The sequence below is a fragment of the Vicugna pacos genome, chromosome X (genome assembly GCF_048564905.1).
Source record: "Vicugna pacos chromosome X, VicPac4, whole genome shotgun sequence".
Taxonomy (NCBI): Eukaryota; Metazoa; Chordata; class Mammalia; order Artiodactyla; family Camelidae; genus Vicugna; species Vicugna pacos.
In genome coordinates, this window is record NC_133023.1 from 27,649,978 (window position 1) to 27,666,771 (window position 16,794).

At 33.6% G+C, this 16,794-nt stretch overlaps 1 protein-coding gene across 1 annotated transcript in view; it reads left to right on the forward strand.

Moving 5' to 3' along the window:
* Positions 1–16,794, forward strand: part of CFAP47 (cilia and flagella associated protein 47) — a 421,952-nt gene that overhangs the window by 75,450 nt on the left and 329,708 nt on the right. Inside the window, exon 22 of the mRNA XM_072956043.1 lies at positions 6,951–7,092. Coding sequence (XP_072812144.1) covers positions 6,951–7,092 — 142 coding nt within the window. The remainder of the gene's footprint in view (positions 1–6,950; positions 7,093–16,794) is intronic.

Below are 16,794 nucleotides of genomic sequence, written 5' to 3' on the forward strand. Positions count from 1 at the left end.
TTTAGTTTCTGATTTTATTAAACTAAATTATCTCTCTTTTCACCTTAGCCTATCTGAAGGTTTGTCCATTTTGTTGATAGTTTTAAGATTCAGCTTTTGGTTGATTTTCTGTAGTGTTTTTGATTCTTTACTGTATTCATTTCCACTGTATCTTCTTTTATGTACTTCCTTCTGCTTTCTTTGAGTTTAGTTTACTTTTCTTGTTTTTTTTAAGGTGGAAGGTTCGGGTAATGATTTGAGATTTTTCTTAATTTGTTATATAGGTTTTACACCTATACATTTCCCTCTAAGCATTATTTTACCCACATCCCAAAAGTTTTGGTATGTTGTGTTTTCCATTCATCAAATGTTTTGCAATTTCTCATGTAATTTCTTCTTTGACCCATTAGTTATTTGCGATGTTACTTAATTTCCACACATTTGTGAATTTACCAAATTTCCTTCTGTTTTTGATTTCTAATGTAATTCTGTTACAATTAGAGAATATTCTTTGTATTATTTAAATAAGTTTAAAGGTATTGAAGTTTGTTTTATGACACTACATTGTCGTACGTTAGCTGTGTTAAGGTAAATCTAAAAGAAAGAACTAAGAGTTGAAAATGATTGCATCTGGATTTTTGTGCATGTTTGTATGTGTGTGAATACACAATAGTGGAGGGAAGGGAATGCTGATTTTCAAAATAAACTTTGTAAGATGATTTTTGTTTTATTTCCTTAAGTAATCACTCTTATAATTTTGATAAAAACAGAAACTCAAAATAATCCTTTTGTGACAAGTTAGTGTTTTGAAACATTGTTATGTCATGCTCTTACCCAGTGCTTTACATTTGTATCTTTCTCGTGCACAGAGGTAGACACACACACACACACACACACACACACGCACACGCACACGCACACACACGCACACTCTTCAGTAGGGAAAATAAATAATTTTAAGCAGTAATTTAATCTATAGGTTCTTAAATATGCTGAGATCAACTTACATCTTTTCTTAATAAGTCTATTTTGTGATTTTATATTTTTATACAATAGAAGAATGTACTATGCTTTTAATATAATCCTTTATCAACAAAATAATTTAGGTTAAGAGTCACTAAAAATTAGAAAAAATATATAATCCAATTTAAATCCATTATATGACTTTTTGGGAGGATACATATGCAATTTGATATTTTTATTTTTGAGTCCAATATACTATTGAACACTTTACAATTAAAAACTTGTAAATCTGTTTCTCACTATTTAGGCTGTGCGTCTTCTAGGGTTCTACAAATTGATCATAAAAGTAAAATTAATTGTGTATATATATATTTATAGTTCTCTGGAGTGCCACACATTGCTTAAGATTTTTAATTTAAACCACCACATTTATTTGGTGGTTTAAAGGGCGATTTACTTAGTATATTGGAGTATAACTCATTTCAACGATGAGAAGAACATAAAAAACCCTGTGGAGACAGCATACCCTCTGAGATTTTTGCTCATTAAATCTGTGCCAGTGAGATAGTTGATGATCTGGTTGCCAAGCATTTCAGATGTCCTCCACTATATTGATAGCTGCTTGTAAGTTATATGTCTTAGCCTGTGTGTGTGTGTGTGTGTGTGTACATGTAAATAGCCAGTGGGTGCTCTCTTGGTTGACCTATGTCACAGGAAAATCTGAAATCAGCAATAAAGGACTTGATTTATTCTTAGTTGTAACCCTTCCTTTCCTACATTGCACCAATTTAGGTACAATCAAAAGTGCTGGTGGACAATGGTAATTGTATTTGGCATCCTTGACTGGACTCGTTTGTTTACACTAAGTCATCAAACCCTCCTTTTATTGTGGGCCACTCACATATCTTCTGGACCAGTGAATAGAGTTGTACTTCCTTATATGGTAGACACTAGCCATATGTGGATATTTAAATTAAACCTGAAGTTAATTAAAATTAACATTTTATTTCCTCACTCAAAATACCCACATTTCAAACTCTCAGTATCCACATAGGACTCTTGGATAGTGCCGAGCATTTCCCATCACAGAAAGTTACATTTGACAGTGCTAGTTTAGATCTTTCCCTATTTTTACCCTTAATTTTCCTGCTGTCCTGGCCCATGTCCTGCCCTGTGGCCCAGGCTAGTCAGTCTGCTCTCATCTCTGCTGCTCTGTGTTTGTCCTAAAGCTCTTGAAAATGAGGGAAAATTGTTCACTATTGTATTTCTTTCTATCAACTTTTTGCCTGCCCTTTAAAGATACCCAACCTTTGGGGAGACATTTCACAGTGGTGATTCTGGATTTGTAATTATTCTTACAGGAAGCTAAGAATGGTCCTTCAGGGATTAAAAGAGAGAAAATTTGAATGACACTTGCCCCTTTTCTATTCATAAGCATTTTTGTTTGCCAACACTGGCCAGGGAGGACTGAAATCTTTCCTTCATCTGAATATCATTTTGTAACTGGAGGTATTCCTCTGTTTGAATGACATCTAGGAAAGTTCATAGAATGGCACACATCACAAAACTTTCAAAGTTTTCCCTCTTCATTAATTTTCTCAGTGGTTTTGCAAAGATACTCATTTTCTTGATTGTCTGGATGTATCACTGAGTTTCTATGTAAAAAATGTGTTGTAGCCTTGTAATTTTGTTAAGGGGATGAGAAGTACATGGGTGAGGAAATCATGAAACCTCTCAAGTTTGCATTCTCTTGGGAACCCACATCCATCCATCACAATCAGATGAGGTGCTGCTTTGGGAAACGTACTTTTAGATATTATTTGACTTTAAAATACACCCATATTATATTTTAAAAAAACCCAAAGAATAGGACAGTAACCTAAAAATATATACTGTTAAAATACATGGATGGGAATGTATTGATTTCTATAAATACTCAAGTTTAAAAAAAAAGACACCGGAAGAGGAAAAATAGAAATAAGACAAGATATAATTAGTTACTGATGGCTAATAATAAGAAATTCCAGGGGAAATAAGACCAAGAAGAATTTTGTTTTGTTTGAAGGACTGAAATATGAAAGCAGGTAGTAATGTACATGAAATGTATCTTTATTCAATTTACTTCTTGACATCTGTGTGCTGGTATCACTGCTGAAATAGATTATTATGGGGATGAGTTGCTTACTCTGATTTGTAAAAATAAACATCCATGGAAATAAAGCATATTAAAGTATTTTTGTGCTTCTGTAATTCTGTTATGAGAATAGATTATTTACAAAAGATTCTATGACAGGAGATGAAATTGGCAGTAGTGTGGCAAGTGTCTTAGTCTCTTCTGGCTACTGTAACAAAATACCACAGACTATGTAGTTTATAAATAACAGAAATTTATTTCTTACAGTTCTGTAGACTGGAAATCCAGGATCATGGTGCCAGAATGGTAGGATGAGGACCCCCTTCTGGGTCACAGACTTCTTGCTGTATCCTCACATGATGGAAAGGGCTAGGAATCTCTTGGGTTCTTTTATCAGGGTCTCTATCAGGCATCAGTTATAAGGCTCTAATCCCAATCATGAGGGCTCACCCCTCATGCTTAAGCATCTCCCAAAGCCACACCTCCTAATACTATCATCTTTGGGGTTAGAATTTCGACATGAGTTTTGGGGGGACACTTTCAGATCATAGCAGCCAGCTAATGTGAAATAAAAACAAAATGAAAGCCAAAGTGTTTACCTAGTAGGGTACTATGTATGGTGAGCTGTAAGTATATTCTATTATTTAGGTCTTCTTTTTACTTAAAACTTCTCAGATTTTCAGCGTTGTCTTTATGAATATAACACAGAAATCATCAATGCTTGTTGTCATGATCTTAGAATCTTATGTAGGTCAATGGTACTGTTGTTCTTCCCTTTCCTACGTTTAAAATATATATCATTTTTGCTACTTTCTTCCTCTCCCTCCTAGAAACTTAGCAAGAAACCATAGAGCAACAGGATTCTCTGCAAGACTGATTTTTTTTTAATTATTTGAAACATAGAAAATGTTGAGTTTTAATAAAAAATCAGCATGTAGATAAATAATAAATGGGTCTTCAGAAAAAATGAATTTTGATCATTTTCATGTTTTAAAACTTGAATAGTTTGAAATGCAGTAATATATAAATATTTTAACATTGACATTACTTCAATTGCATTTTCAGTTCTTTTATATATTAATTTTATTTTTAGAATTTTGAATTTCTAATAAGTTGTATTATTTATAAAATTTGCAATCTAATTTCCAAAATTGATATCTGGGGTCAGAGCCACTTCCATATCCTACACATATACCCTCCTCCTGGTTCCTTACATTTTAATTGATGAGCTCTAGGTGAGGAAGGAAATTGCCAGTTAGAATTCAAAGATTTCGGCCATTTCAGTTTCCAAGTGAGTTGTTTGTCTATCGGAGGCATCCATCTAAAAGATAAGAGAGTATTAGTAAGAATAGTTAACCTGTTTAATTTCAGTAAGTAGAATAATCTCTTGTGAGACTTAATATAATACAGTCTCTCAATCATTTTGCAAAAATAAACTCCTGTTTCTTATTTCTCTAAAATCTTAGATCATCAAATGTTGGATGTCAGGAATTCCTGGAAACCTTTGGTTGACCTCTCCATTTATTTATTTATTTTTTAATTATTAAGGGGCAATTTCTATAACATAAGATTAACCATTTAAAAGTCAACAATTCAGTGCCTTCACAATGTAGTATTACCACCCCCTCTATCTCATTTCAAAACATTTCATCACTCCAAAGTCAAACCCTTTACCCATTAAGCAGTTTGTCCCTGTCCCTCTTTCCACCAGCCACTGGCAGCCACCAATCTGTATGCAGTCTCTATGAATCTACCTATTCTGCATATTTCATTGGAAATTACCTCTCCTCAGTTTTTCTTGTGCCTGTTTGTAGTCAGCCTCTCCCCCACCTTCAGTTCGGGCAAACACTGATCTCGTTTTGTTTGTATAATTTTGCCTTTTCACTTATATATTACATAAATGAAATCATGAAGTATGATGGCTTTTCAGTCTGGATTTTCTCTCACTTAGAATAGTGCATTTGAAATTCATCCATATTATTATGTGTAACATTTGTTCATTCCATTTTGTTGTTGAAAAATATTCTCTTATATGTATTCACCAAAGTTTGTTATCCATTCACTATTTGGAGGGAATTTGGCTTGTTTTCAGGTTTTGGCAGTTATGAATTAGGCCACCAAAAACATTTGCATGCAGGTTTTTGTATGAATAAGTTTTCATTTCTCATTGGTAAACACCAAGGACTGGGAATTCTGGGTCTTATGTTCATAAGTACATATTAAATTTTCTGAGAAATTGGAAAACTATTTTCCAAAATGAATATAAAATTTCACATTCCTATCAGCAATTCATAAATATATTAAATGCTTGCATCTTTATTAGCACTTCGTAATTGTGATAGGTGTGAAGTGTTACCTTCTGTGATTTCAAATTGCATTTACCTCATATCTGATAATGTTAAACATCTTTTTATGTGGTAATATGTCATATATATATTTTCTGAATTGTCTTTTCAAATCTTTTACGTAGTTTTTCATTGGGTACTTCGTGTTTTATTAATCTTTGTGTGTTCTTTATATATTTTGTGTACAAGTTGGATCTTTTGTAAGAAATGTGTTTTTGGCTTGTAATTTTAATTTTTTAATACTATCATTAATAGAACAGATACTTAAAATTTGATTAAGTACAATTTAATTATTTTTTCTTTTATAGATGATTCTTTTGGTATTGCATTTAAGAAAGATTTTTCTCCTACATTTTCTTCTTCAAAGTTTATAGTTTTAGGTTTTATATTTGGGTCTTTGGGCCATTTTGAATTCATAGGAATTATTTCAATTTTATTTATTTTTAAGAATTATTTTTGGACTCATGGAGGATAAACTAAGTCTTATTTTGGAAAAGAAATGGTACTTTCAGTGTCACAGGTAATTTTCTTTTGGAAACTGTCTTTTTTTAAACTGCTGTTTTGTTGTATCCATAGTGTCTCATTACATCTCCAGAGCTTATTCATCTTGCATAACTGAAACATTGTGCCCTTTGACCAACATCTCCCCATATCTCCCTCTCCCTAGTTCCTGGCAACCACCATTGTCCTCTCTGCTTCTATGAGTTTGACTGTTAGATTCCACATATAAGTGAGATCATACATATTATTTGTGTTTCTGTGTCTGGTTTATTTCATTTAGCATAATATTCTTCAGGTCCATCCATGTTGAAAATGGTAGGATTTTTGCTTTTAAAGCTAAAAAATACTCCATTGTATGTATGTACCACATTTTTTAATCTACTCATCCTTTAATGAATATGTAGGTTATTTCCATATCTTGACATCTTGACTATTGTGAATAATGCTACAGTGAACCCAGGAGTGCAGATAGCTCTTTGAAATTCTATTTTCAGTTCCTTTGGGAAAATTCTAGAAGTAAGGTGCTGGATAATATGGTAGTTCTGGTAACAGTACTGTACTTTATACTTGAAATTTTTTGAGAGGGTACATCCTAAGTGTTCTCACACACACACAAAGGTAACTGTGTGAAGTGATGGATATGTTAATTAACTTGATGGTGGTGGTTTTTTCATTATGTGTATTTATATCAAATCTTCAAGTTGTGAACTTTAATTACATACAATAAAAAATGGAATCAGGTGAAATAGGTGAAGGGAATTAAGAGATATAAACTTCCAGTTATAAAATAAGGCAAAAGGATGTGATATACAGCATAAGGAATCTGGTCAATAATATTGTAATAACTTTATATTGGGACAGTTACTAGATTTATCATGGTGATCATCTCATAATAAATACAAATGTCAAATCACTATGTAGTATACCTGAAATTAGCATAATATTGTATATCAGCTATATTTAAATAAAAAAAACCAATTCTGTATAGCAAAAATAGTCACGGGTACAATGTATTTTTTGTCTGTTAGGTGGCGATTTACAAGTTTAGCATTCAAGTTCGAATTAATTTCTTCGCGGCTTCAGAACTTTATACCCAATGTTGTAAGTCAAATACTGCTATGATACCCAAGACAGCACCACTTATTCGACCATGTTACATTAAAGCTATTGGTATGTAATATGAAACATTCAATGATGTGCATAAATCAAATATGTACACTTAAGCAACTAGAAGTTTAAAAAATTAGAATATATTTATTTTTTTAAAAAAGAAATACTAGAAAGTAAATTTATGATTCCTGGGGTGAGACTGAATTTTAATAAATAGCATGGATATAATCTCAGATGATTTACTCTTGCTTCAAAAAAAGTATATAATTAAAAACAAAGGTCAGTTTAGTACTGTATTTATTGTGTAAGCAATTCTAAATGATTAAATAAAAATAGAAATTCTTAAAATACATTGGTTATAAAATAAAATGAAGAAAATTTTATTCAAGAAAAAAGTTTTCCCCAAAGGAAGGGGTTACTGAAGGACTAAGTATGAGTAAAGAAGGATAAGTATATTAAAATTTTCAACTATTTGTTGAATATTTATTGACTCATTTTCTCCAAATATTCAAGTATAAAACTGATGCACTCTGCAAACCATACTTGTGACTGGCTTAGGCTTTGCATTTTATTTTATGTGGTTGATTATTTTTCTTGAGAAGTTAAGTCTAGTCTGTATTGTACTATATTTCATTTTTGTGGTTCTGACATTAATTGTCATGAATAATAAAATAGTTATCAGTTAATAGTTGTGCTTGCAAAAACAGACATATGGATCAGTGAACAGAACAGAGAGCCCAGAAATAGTCCCACACACTTATGGTCACTTAATCTTCAACAAAGAAGACAAGAACATACAGTGGAGAAAAGACAACGTCTTCAGTAAGTGGTGTTGGGAAAACTGGATAGCCACATGTAAATCAATGAAGTTAGAACACTCCCTCACACCATATTCAAAAATAAACTCAAAATGGCTTAAAGACTTATAAATATAAGACAAGACACAGTAAATCTCCTAGAAGAAAACATAAGCAAAACATTCTCTGACATAAGTTGTAGCAGTGATTTCTTAGGTCAGTCTCCCAAGGCAATAGAAATAAAAAAAAAAGAAACAAATGGGACCTAATCAAAATTACAAGCTTTTGCACAGCAAAGGAAAGCATAAACAAAATGAAAAGACGACATATGGACTGGGAGAAGATATTTATGAATGATGTGACTGACAAGGGCTTAATTTCCAAATATATAAACAGCACATACAACTCAATAACAAAAATGAACAACCCAATCAGAGTATGGGCAGAAGACCTGAGTTACACTTGTCTCCAAAGAAGACATACGGATGGCCAATAGGCACATGAAAAGATGCTCAACATTGCTGATTTGAAGTACAAATCAGAACTACAATGAAGTATCACCTCACACCAGTCAGAATGGCCATCATTCAAAAGTCTACAAATAATAAATGCAGGAGAGGATTTAGAGAAAAAAGGAACCCTCCTGCACTGTTGGTGGGAATGTAAATTGGTACAGACAGTATGCAAGAGTCTGGAGGTTCCTTAAGAAACTAAAAATAGGCTGCCTCTCTCACTCCCTCCTCTTTGGAGACAGCGCACGCTCTGTCTATGGAGTGTATATCTACTTTTACTTTAACCTGAGCACCCAACCCCTACACTTGGTGGCCTTTCTCTTGCCATTTGAAACAGCCTACTGTGGGTTCTGGCCCGCAGAAGTCCCACCCAGATGGAATGAATTACTGGAGACTAGTTGTGTGATGGAATGCAGGAATTTAGGGAAAGACAGGGTGGGATCGAGATTGTAGAGTCTGGCTCAAGGTCTGAAGACCCTTTATGTTTTGGTAAATCATGTTCCTGTTGGCATCAGCGAGCCTTACAGCTTATCAGGGTGGAATGTATGAGAAGCAGCTGCTTAACATTTTTCTTGGACTTAGGCGGCTGTGCCTGTCTTAGGTTGCCCTCCTCTGGGGATCTTACCCGTCATTGGCTAACCAGCTTTCTCACCTCTGAGTCTGCAGCTTTTTGTAACTTGTTTACAATTCCAGCCCAAGGCTCGTTCCTTTGGGGGCCTACAGTTTATCTTTAGGGAAGTCATGAGAAGAGGGGAACAAGATACATTCTTATAGATACGTTAAAGCAGACCACCAGACCAGCCAGTTCCTTGCTTTAGGGATAGAAGACTATCTAACAGCAGGCACGCCCAGCGCTTATAGCCGAGGTCCTGGGCGAGCAGAGTGCTCTCTAAAACCTCAACTCTGCAAGCAAGGCAGTTACTAAGCACATTTGCCCTTCTTTAAGAAGACAAGTGGCTGGGGTCTGTTAAAATTTGTTAACCCAATCTTGGGCTCCCACAGCCTACACTCTATGCAATATGTATCTCTCTAAATAAACCTACCTTTACTGAAAAAAAAATAGACTTACCATATGATCCAGCAATCCCAGTCCTGGGCATATATCTGTAGAAGACTTTAATCTGAAAAGATATATGCACCCCAGTGTTCACAGGAGCACTATTTACAATAGCCAAGACGTGGAAGCAACCTAAATGTTTATCGATAGATGAATGGATAAAGAAGATGTGGTATATAGATATAATTGAATACTACTCAGCCACAAATAAAGAATGGAATCTTGCCATTTGCAGCAACATGGATGGACATAGAGATTATCATAAGTGAAGTAAGTCGTACAGAGAAAGACAAATATTGTATAATATCACTTTAATGTGGAATCTAGAATATGATACAAATGAACTTAATTACAAAACAGAAACAGACTCACAGACATAGAAAACAAACTTTCCAAAGGGGAAAGGTAGGGGGAGGGATAAATTAGGAGTTTGGGATTAACAGATATAAACCACCATATATAAAATAGGTAAACTGTAATGTCCTACTGTATAGCACAGTGAACTATATTCAATATCTTGTAATAAGCCAGATAGATAGATAAACTGAATCACTTTGTTGTACAGCAGAAACTAACACAACATTGTAAATCAACTATATTTCAATTAAAAAAAAACTATACTTGGCACCTAATAAGAGAAGCTTCATTGAAGTAGCATATACAATATAGAGATTTATTTCACTCTCATTTGAAATACAGAATTTGGAATTCCACAGCTGGTAGAGAGGCTCCATGAAGTTAAAATATTCTCCCTGTTTTAAGACATCTTTTTATGGAAAGAAAATAATTATCATCTAGTTTTGTTTTCTGAATTAGGTAAATTACTTTAATAATGAAAAATAAAATAAAATTTACTTTTTTATAATTAAAAATTAATGTATCATTAAGGAAAACTGGAAAATGTAGAAACAGAAAACATTATTTGGAATGTGACTATTTGGAGCATAGTGTTATTAATATTTGGTGTCTTACTCTTCTTTTGTTCTATACTTTGCTTTTTAGTTTTTTAACATAATTGGTATCTTACTGCCTATGTTAAGTTGAAATATGATCACTAAATTGAAAATTTTACTTGGATGTTACCGACTCTTACTAATTTTATAAATTAACACTGAAAACTACCATGGACTTTCACCCAGTGTCTGTTATAGATTACTTAAGCATAATCATAAGCATTTAGGTTGCTTCCTTTTATTTTCTGGCTGATATAAATATTGTAGTAGTGAACATTTCTGTGTATAATACTTTTTCCCTATTTAGATTTTTTTGAAAGTGAGAGTCTCTAAATTGACTGTATTCCTTTTAAAGTGTATACATATTTGTCAAAGGGGCTTTTGTAAATGGTTGTGCTATTTCATCCATCCTCCTTTGTCAACTCTAACCAACGTTGAATCTAAGAAATTTGATCTCTTTCTGTGTGATTAAGTTCTTCTTTTCAATTTTCATTTCTTTAATTGCTCATGAGGATGAAAATTTTCTATCTTTGCTATTAATTATTTATTTCTTCTGTGAAATATCTGTTCATGAACTTTGCCTTTGTCACTGAGCTTTTGTATCCAGTAAATGTCAATGACTTCTTTATTAATATAATTTTTTTCATATTTACTGTCAATATTTTCTAAGATTTGTCATTTGCCTTTAGTTTTATTTATTTTTCAGTAGATCTTTTTAATAATTTTATGGTGAAATCTAGTTATCATTTCCTCTGGGATTTCTAACATTGCTTTAAAGATTAGATCATCTTCCCCATGCACAGGATTGGTAAATACGTAATTCTGGAGATTTTTCCTATTTTTAATGGTTTAAAATTTGTTCAGTAATTTTTATACTTTCTCAAAAATATGATTGTATTTACACCAAGGGTCAAAATGTCAAAGCAGACTTAATTATATCATATAACTTATCTATACCAAAATTGACTGTTGATTCAAATGGTACAGATAAAATGAGGCAGAGATGTAGTATTTCTTCCTGTAGAAGTTGGCATGTTCAAACTTGTCCTTTTATCCCTCCTTATGATGCCTTTGGTTTTGAATTAACAGATGACTTTTGAATATTTGTAGAAAACTAGTTCTCAAAGGATGCCAGTTTTGTTTGGAGCTCCCCTAGTTTTACTCTCAAGAGTTATGCAAATAATGCCTATATGATAAGTTCTTACTCTTCTACCAGCAATGCCCCAGAAACCTATAAATTCCAGATATTTTTAACGGGCCATTTAGACTGATACTGTATGTCATGGTTCTTCTTTGAATAAGTCCACTGCTGTGTACCATTTTTATGTTTACAAGGAGGTATGGTCAAGTCCGTGCTTCTCTCAGCCATCACCTTGGTAGGATGATGATGCCTCAGTAAGAGGCTCACAAGCCTGCTGTTATGTCTTTACTCCAAAATTACATGCATTCATTTTTGAATTTAAATAATGCTAACCCAGACTTGTAAACCATTACTTCTGTCCACCTCAAGACTTATCCTGCACCCTCGAGGCAATGATTTTCTTCATTAATTATCTAATGAAAAGACTTATTTCATGATAGGTATCTTTACTCAGCTGAAACTCTTAACTCCTTATCCATTTTCCTAATATAATTAAATCTTTATTTTCAATTAAAATTTTTATCAGATTTAATTATTATCATAGAGTGTTCATTGTTCAGCCAAGTTGGGTATCATGCATAATTATTTCATTTCCTTTATTTCAACTGTTTTTCTGGAGTTAATAATTGCTTAATTGTTCTAAAGTATTTCACTGACTCCTCCCATCCCATAAAGCTCTATAATATGTTTGTCAGTGCAGTGTCCCGCATAGTCTAACCCACCAGATTATATGTCATGTCTTATTCTCTTGAAACAGCCCTCCTAGAACACGTCATCCTCCTGCTCAGCCAACATGAGCTAAATGCTTTCTTTCCTGTGGCAGAGCTTCTGTCAGAGACTTCCCTTCACTCTGCTTGTGGTGATTCCTTTTGACTCTTTTTTTTTTTTTTCTTTTTTTAATCTTGAATCTCATGTTTCCTCAATTCCTTACCTTTCTGTTTTCTTGGTTTACTTCATTGTTTTGGTAGATTATATCTTCAGGAGCTTCTGAAGGAAAGGTACAAGGGACTTAATTTTTGAGAAAATCCGTATCTGAAAATACCTTTGTTTTACCTCCCATGCTTGAATGATAATTTGGTTGACTGCGGAATTCTAGATTGAAAATCATTTTCCCTCAAAATGTTGAAGGTATTCTGTTTATCTTCTAAGTCCTGTTGTTGCATTTAGAAGTCTGATGCCATTCTTCTTTCCCATTTGTTACATATTACTGAATAGTTTCCCTTTAGAAGCTTGTAGAAACTTCTGTTTATCCTTGTACTTCGTTATTTCACAATGATGACTTTGGTGTGACGCTTTTATCTTTACCATTGTCCCAAGTTCTTGTGGCTGTTTCCAGTCTGGAAACTAATGTCCTTCAACATTTTATAAAGTTTTCCTAAATTGTTTCCTTGAAAAATTCCTTCCCACCATTTTCTCTGTTTCTTTCTCTTATTCCTATTTGTTGGATTTTGTATGTCTTTGATTATGTTATATATTTTAATTATCTTATATATTCTCTCTTATTGTCCTTTTCCTTCTCTTTTTTTTAATTGAAGTGTAGTCAATTACAATGTGTCAGTTTCTGGTGTACAGCATAATGTCCCTGTCATTCATATATATACATAAATTCATTTTTATAGTCTTTTTCATAAAAGATTATTATAAGATATTAAATATGGTTCCCTGTGCTATACAGAAGAATTTTGTTTTTTATATATATTTTATATACAGTGGTTACTATTTTTATATATAGTGGTTAACATTTGCAAATATCAAACTCCCGAATTTATCCCTTCCCACCCACTTTCCCCTGGTAACCATAAGATTGTTTACTATGTCTACAAGTCTGTTTCTGTTTTGTAGATGAGTTCATTAGTGTCCTCTTTTTTTTTCTTTCTTTCTTTCTTTTTTTTTTTTTTTTAAGATGCCACATATAAGTGATATCATGCAGTATTTTTCTTTCTCTTTCTGGCTTACTTCACTTACAATGACAATGTCAGGGTCCATCCGTGTTGCTGTAAATGGCATTATTTTATTATTTTTATGGCTGAATAGTATTCCATTGTATAAATATACCAAAACTTCTTTATCCAGTCATCTGTCGATGGATATTTAGGTTGCTTCCACATCTTGGCTATTGTATTTAGTGCTGCTATGAACACTGAGGTGCGTGTATCTTTTTGAATTAAAGTTCCCTCTGGATATATGCCCAGGAGTGGGACTGATGGATCACATGGTAAGTCTATTTTTACTTTTTTGAGGAATCTGCACACTGTTTTCCTTTTCCTCATCTTTTTGTTTTACTTCCTAGGATATTTTTATCTGATGATATTTTATGTCTTAAAAAATTATTTCGGTGATTTTAAACTAATAAAAGTTTTAAACCTTTTTATTATTTCTTACAGAATTTTTAATGAAAGCAACATTTTATCTCTGTATTAGAAATTATTTGAACTTTTTTTCTGTTGACTATATTGTCTCAATTTTTGCTAAGTCGAGTTTTCCTGTATATCTTTCTCCCTTGTATTGAGGAGTTCCTTAAAAGTCTCAGTTCTTGCCTGTATCTCTTAGGTTTATGAATGAGTCTCACAAGGGTGGCTTCAGTGCCAACTCATATCATTTCCTGACAATCTGGATGCCAATGAATGTTTTAGTTTAGGGGTGAACCAAAATATTAGTTTGTGAGACTTTAATCTTGAGCAGTTCAGTTTCTCTGGAAAATGTTTCTCTAATAATCTGTGTTGGGTAGAATGTAACTTTCTATAAATGAAATAGAGGCCTCTAAATGGTGACATAATATGGCAAAACAGTGCTTTAGTTTTAAAGACAGAACCAATCTATTATTTTCACTGATTATCCTCAAGTACCAATTTGCAAATAGGCAGAATATCTTAGATGTGCTGTTTTTTGGATATGTGCCATAGCATCATCTTTTCTAGGATTTCTCATGTCCAGAGTTGAGAGTGACACAATGATGAACACCATCTACACATTTCTCTTATCCCACATGTTCAGACTTCCTGCCAAAGCATCTTTTAATTCCAGTAGTATAATAAAACCACTTACAAGATACATGAGTTTTTGGATCAGAAACTGGTTTCTTTCCTGGACTTATATTCCCATAAACTTCTAAGATGCTTGAGTTTTCATTAAGGATGACAAATATCTCCAAGGTAAGTTTTAAAAAGTATAGATTTTCAATTCTGGTTTCTGGTGCAGCATGTAAGAAGCTTGGAAGTCACCACTCTATCCTAAGAACAAGTTAAAAATCAAAACAGACTGAAAAAAAAAACTTAGATCTATAAGTGAGGTCACAGGGCAAACTGATGCCTCTCAAAATGGAGAGGCTAATTATAGGCTAAGGTCACTAATGGGTGAATACAGAGAATCACAACTTACTGGAATGGAACAGAAATCCATGGGCAGAAGTCACTTCAGGAATCAATTCCTGGATAAGAAAACATGAACTGTAATTGATGAATTGCTGGAGGCTCAGCATGAACAAGTCTGAGAGAAAATTTCCTTGGGGCCACAGTCATGAAGGCCTCCCACATTTCTGTGAATTTTGCTTTTAGGAGCTTAACTTGGTTTTCTCAGAAAATAGTGGAGAAAAATTCCCTCATGCTTCTGGCAGTGGTGAGGAAGAGGAATTATTTTGAAATGTGCAGGAGCCGAGTCTTCTCTTCTGCTTAGCCAGGTTCTCCCTCAGGAGAAGCTATTTGACCAGATCCTAGCCTTTTTATCAGAACATAACTGACCTTGGGGAAGGGAAATATCCAACTCCAGTCCCCTGTAACCATCTATGTGGGAGAAGTGGGACAGAAAAAAAAGGCCAGAATTAGGCCAACATAGATATAGTAAGCTGATCTTTGACAAAGGAGTAGAGGAAATACAATTCAGAATAAATAGGCTTTTTAAAAAATTTTCCTGAACCACCGAACATCCACAAGCAAAAAAAATGAATCTAAATACAGACTTTATACCCTTCACAAAAACTAACTCAGAATGGATCGCAGACCTGAAAATAAAATGTGGAACTATAAAACTCTTAGAAGAGAACATAGGAAAAAAATCTAGATGACATTGAGTTTGGCAGTAACATTTTAGATATAGCAACAAAGACAGGATCTATGAAAGAAAGAATAAGCTGGACCTCATTAAAATTAAAAATTTCTGCTCTACAAAAGACACTATCAAGATATGAAAAAGACGAGCCACTGACTGGGAGAAAATATTTGCAGAAGACATATCTGGTAAAGAACAGCTATTCAAAATATAGAGATGTCTTAAAAACTCAACAAGAAAAACAAACCAATTACAAAACAGGCCAAAGATCTGAACATACACCTTACCAAAGAAGGTATGCCAGTGGCAAAAAAGCACATGAAAAAATGTTCCACATCATATGTTATCCGGGAAATGCAAATTAAGGTAACAATAAGATACCACTATACACCTATTAGAATGGCTAGAATCCAGAACACTGCAAACACTAAATGCTGATGAGGATGTGGAACAATAGGGATTGGTAGGAATGCAGTTGCTAGTGAGACTGCATTGCTGATGGGATTGTAAAATGATACTTCTGCTTTGGAAAACAGTTGGGCATTCATTGGTTTCTTCCCACACTAAACATACTCTTATCATATGATCCAGCAAATCACTCTCCTAGGGTATTTACCCAAAGAAGTTGAAAACTTAAGTCTACACAAGAACCTGCTTGTACATTTTTATGGCAGTTTTGTTCATAATTGCCGGAAGTTGGAAGCGACCAAGATGTTCTTCATTAGGTGAATGGATAAATAAACTGTGGTATATCCACAGTAGAATATTCAGCACTAAAAAAAAAATGAACTATTAGGTCATGAAAAGACATGAAAAACCCTTAAATGTGTATTAGTAAGTGAAAGAATCTAATCTCAAAAGGCTACATGCTGTATCATCCCAACCACATGACATTTTGGAAGAGGTATGTGGTTTCCAAGGGTTGTTGGGGGGAGAGAAATGAATGGGCAGGCCACAGAGGATTTGGGGGACAGTGAATCTCCTCTGTATGAAATTATAACGGTGAATAGATGTTGTTATACATTTGTTCAGACCTATAGAATGTACAGCACCATGAGTGATCCCTAATGTAAACAGTGGATATTAGGTTATAATGACATGTCATTGGAGGTTCATGTGTAATGAATGTACCGCTGTGGTGGAGGATGTTGGTAATGGAGGGGGCTGTTTATGTGTGGAGGCAGGGGGCCTATGGGAAATCTCTGTACTTTCTGCTCAACTCTGAATCTAAAATTCCTCTAAAAATAAACATTAAAAA